This window comes from Otolemur garnettii, unplaced genomic scaffold (genome assembly GCF_000181295.1).
Source record: "Otolemur garnettii isolate 467f Iridium unplaced genomic scaffold, OtoGar3 scaffold00151, whole genome shotgun sequence".
Lineage (NCBI taxonomy): Eukaryota > Metazoa > Chordata > Mammalia > Primates > Galagidae > Otolemur > Otolemur garnettii.
Window position 1 is genome coordinate 1932921 of NW_003852546.1, and position 1715 is coordinate 1934635.

The 1715-nt window shown below is 63.6% G+C and overlaps 1 protein-coding gene across 1 annotated transcript in view; it reads right to left on the reverse strand.

Annotated features, from left to right (window-relative positions):
* CBFB (core-binding factor beta subunit) overlaps window positions 1–1491 on the reverse strand; it is a 7280-nt gene extending 5789 nt beyond the window's left edge. Inside the window, exons 1-2 of the mRNA XM_023518914.1 lie at window positions 1147–1491; window positions 820–906 (exon numbers count right to left, since the gene is read on the reverse strand). Coding sequence (XP_023374682.1) covers window positions 820–906; window positions 1147–1224 — 165 coding nt within the window. The 5' untranslated portion in view covers window positions 1225–1491. The remainder of the gene's footprint in view (window positions 1–819; window positions 907–1146) is intronic.
* Window positions 1492–1715: the final 224 nt, after the last annotated feature.

Here is a 1715-nt window from a genome sequence, read left to right on the forward strand (position 1 = left end):
GGGATTCGAACCCGCCACCTTAGGTGTATGTGGCTGGCGCCTTAGCCGCTTGAGCCACAGGCGCCGAGCCTAACTGATCAGTTTTTAACCTGATTAGCAAAAAGAAAAAAAAAGTCCTGACACACCTTTCATGACATCCAACACAAGGAAACAAAAAAAAAAAGCCTTCCCACATCAGCATGCAGCCCACGGGCTGAAGGTTGAACACCCCTGATTCTGTGCACTTAAGGTTTGAAAAAAACAGGTGAACGGTCTCTGCCTGATTCTCCTGAGGCTTAACATTCTCACGGGAGATGAAGACAAGTCCTATAGGGCTTTTTCCCACCTCCCCTTCTATCGGAGCAATAAAGATTTATTCTCAGCAACAGTGGGAGACAGCTTCAAATGCAGATTTGCCACCCAACTAGTTTTAAGAAACTATCACTGACCTTGAATGAAGTTCCAATTTTTTTTTAATAGGTGTTTTCTTCCTGTAAATGCCCTGAATCCGTGTCTCAGACTACACAACGACCTTCCCTTGTTTGGTTTGGCTCGCGTTTGAGCTCCGATCGCCGTAAACTGTTCAACAAGCCGGCTCCGGGAAACGTAAGCCACCGCAGCGGGCCACAGGGAAAGCGTCTCCCCGAGAGGACCGGCCCGCCAATGTCTGGTTTCGCATTTTTGAATCCGGAGTAGGAAGTGAGACGGCGCCCGCTCAGTTCCGGCAGCCGCGGCGTCCGCGACGCTGTCCGGAACCGGCCTGGGCCGCTGCTGCCCCCGCGCAACAAGTGACCCGCGCGCGCCTCAGCCCCCGCGCGCATCCCCGCCCCGGCGACTTACAATTTCCGAGCGGCCGTCGCGGCAAGCGTTCTGGAAGCGCGCCTGACGCTCCTCGTGGGGCCGGTCCCTGAAGCCCGTGTACTTAATCTGCAAGGCAGAGACGGCCCGAAATCAGAAGGCAAATCCGCGGCGCCGCCCGCGCGCCCGCCCGCGCCGCGAGGCGCCGATAAGGGCAAGCAGAGTCTGCGGGCAGGCGGCTGCCCGGGCGAGATTGCCCCTCCGCGGGCGCGCCGGCCCGGGGCTACCGGGGACCGCGCCGCCCAAACTTTTCTCCTCCCAGGCCCACTCGGGGCGCACCGCGGCCTCCGCGCCGCCCGTCTGCCTCACCTCACACTCGCGGCTCAGCTTCCTGAAGAACTCCTCGTTCTCGAACTTGCTTCTCTGGTCAGGCACGACGCGCGGCATCTTCCCGCCCTGAGACCGCGCCAGCCGGCCGGGCTCGGAGCTTGCGCGGGCACCCACTGGCCGGCTCCGCGCTGACCGACTGACCGCCCACCCGCGGCACCCGGACTCCCGCTTCCCTTTGTTTCAGGCGCCCGCCCGCGTGGGCTCCCGCTCCGGGGAGTCTGAGGTGCCGCCGCCCGCTTGAGCCCTGCCCACGCCGCGGCCGCCGCCACCGCCTCAGCCGCCTCAGCCGTTGCCTACCGCCCGCGCAGACCCAGCTCTCGCCGCCCCCCCGGCCTCCGCAGCCGCCGCGGCCACTTCCTCTCACCGCCCACCCCGTTCGCCCGCCCCGCCCCCGCCGGCCCCACCCCTCCTCCTCCTTGCGCGCCCGCCCGCCTCAAACTCTAGCAAACAAGACGCACCATTCACAACTCTGCGGCCCGCACCGCGCATGCGTCACCCTCCTGCCTGCTGAGCAACGGGGCTGCAAAGACTTGGGGCTTCTTCCGCAG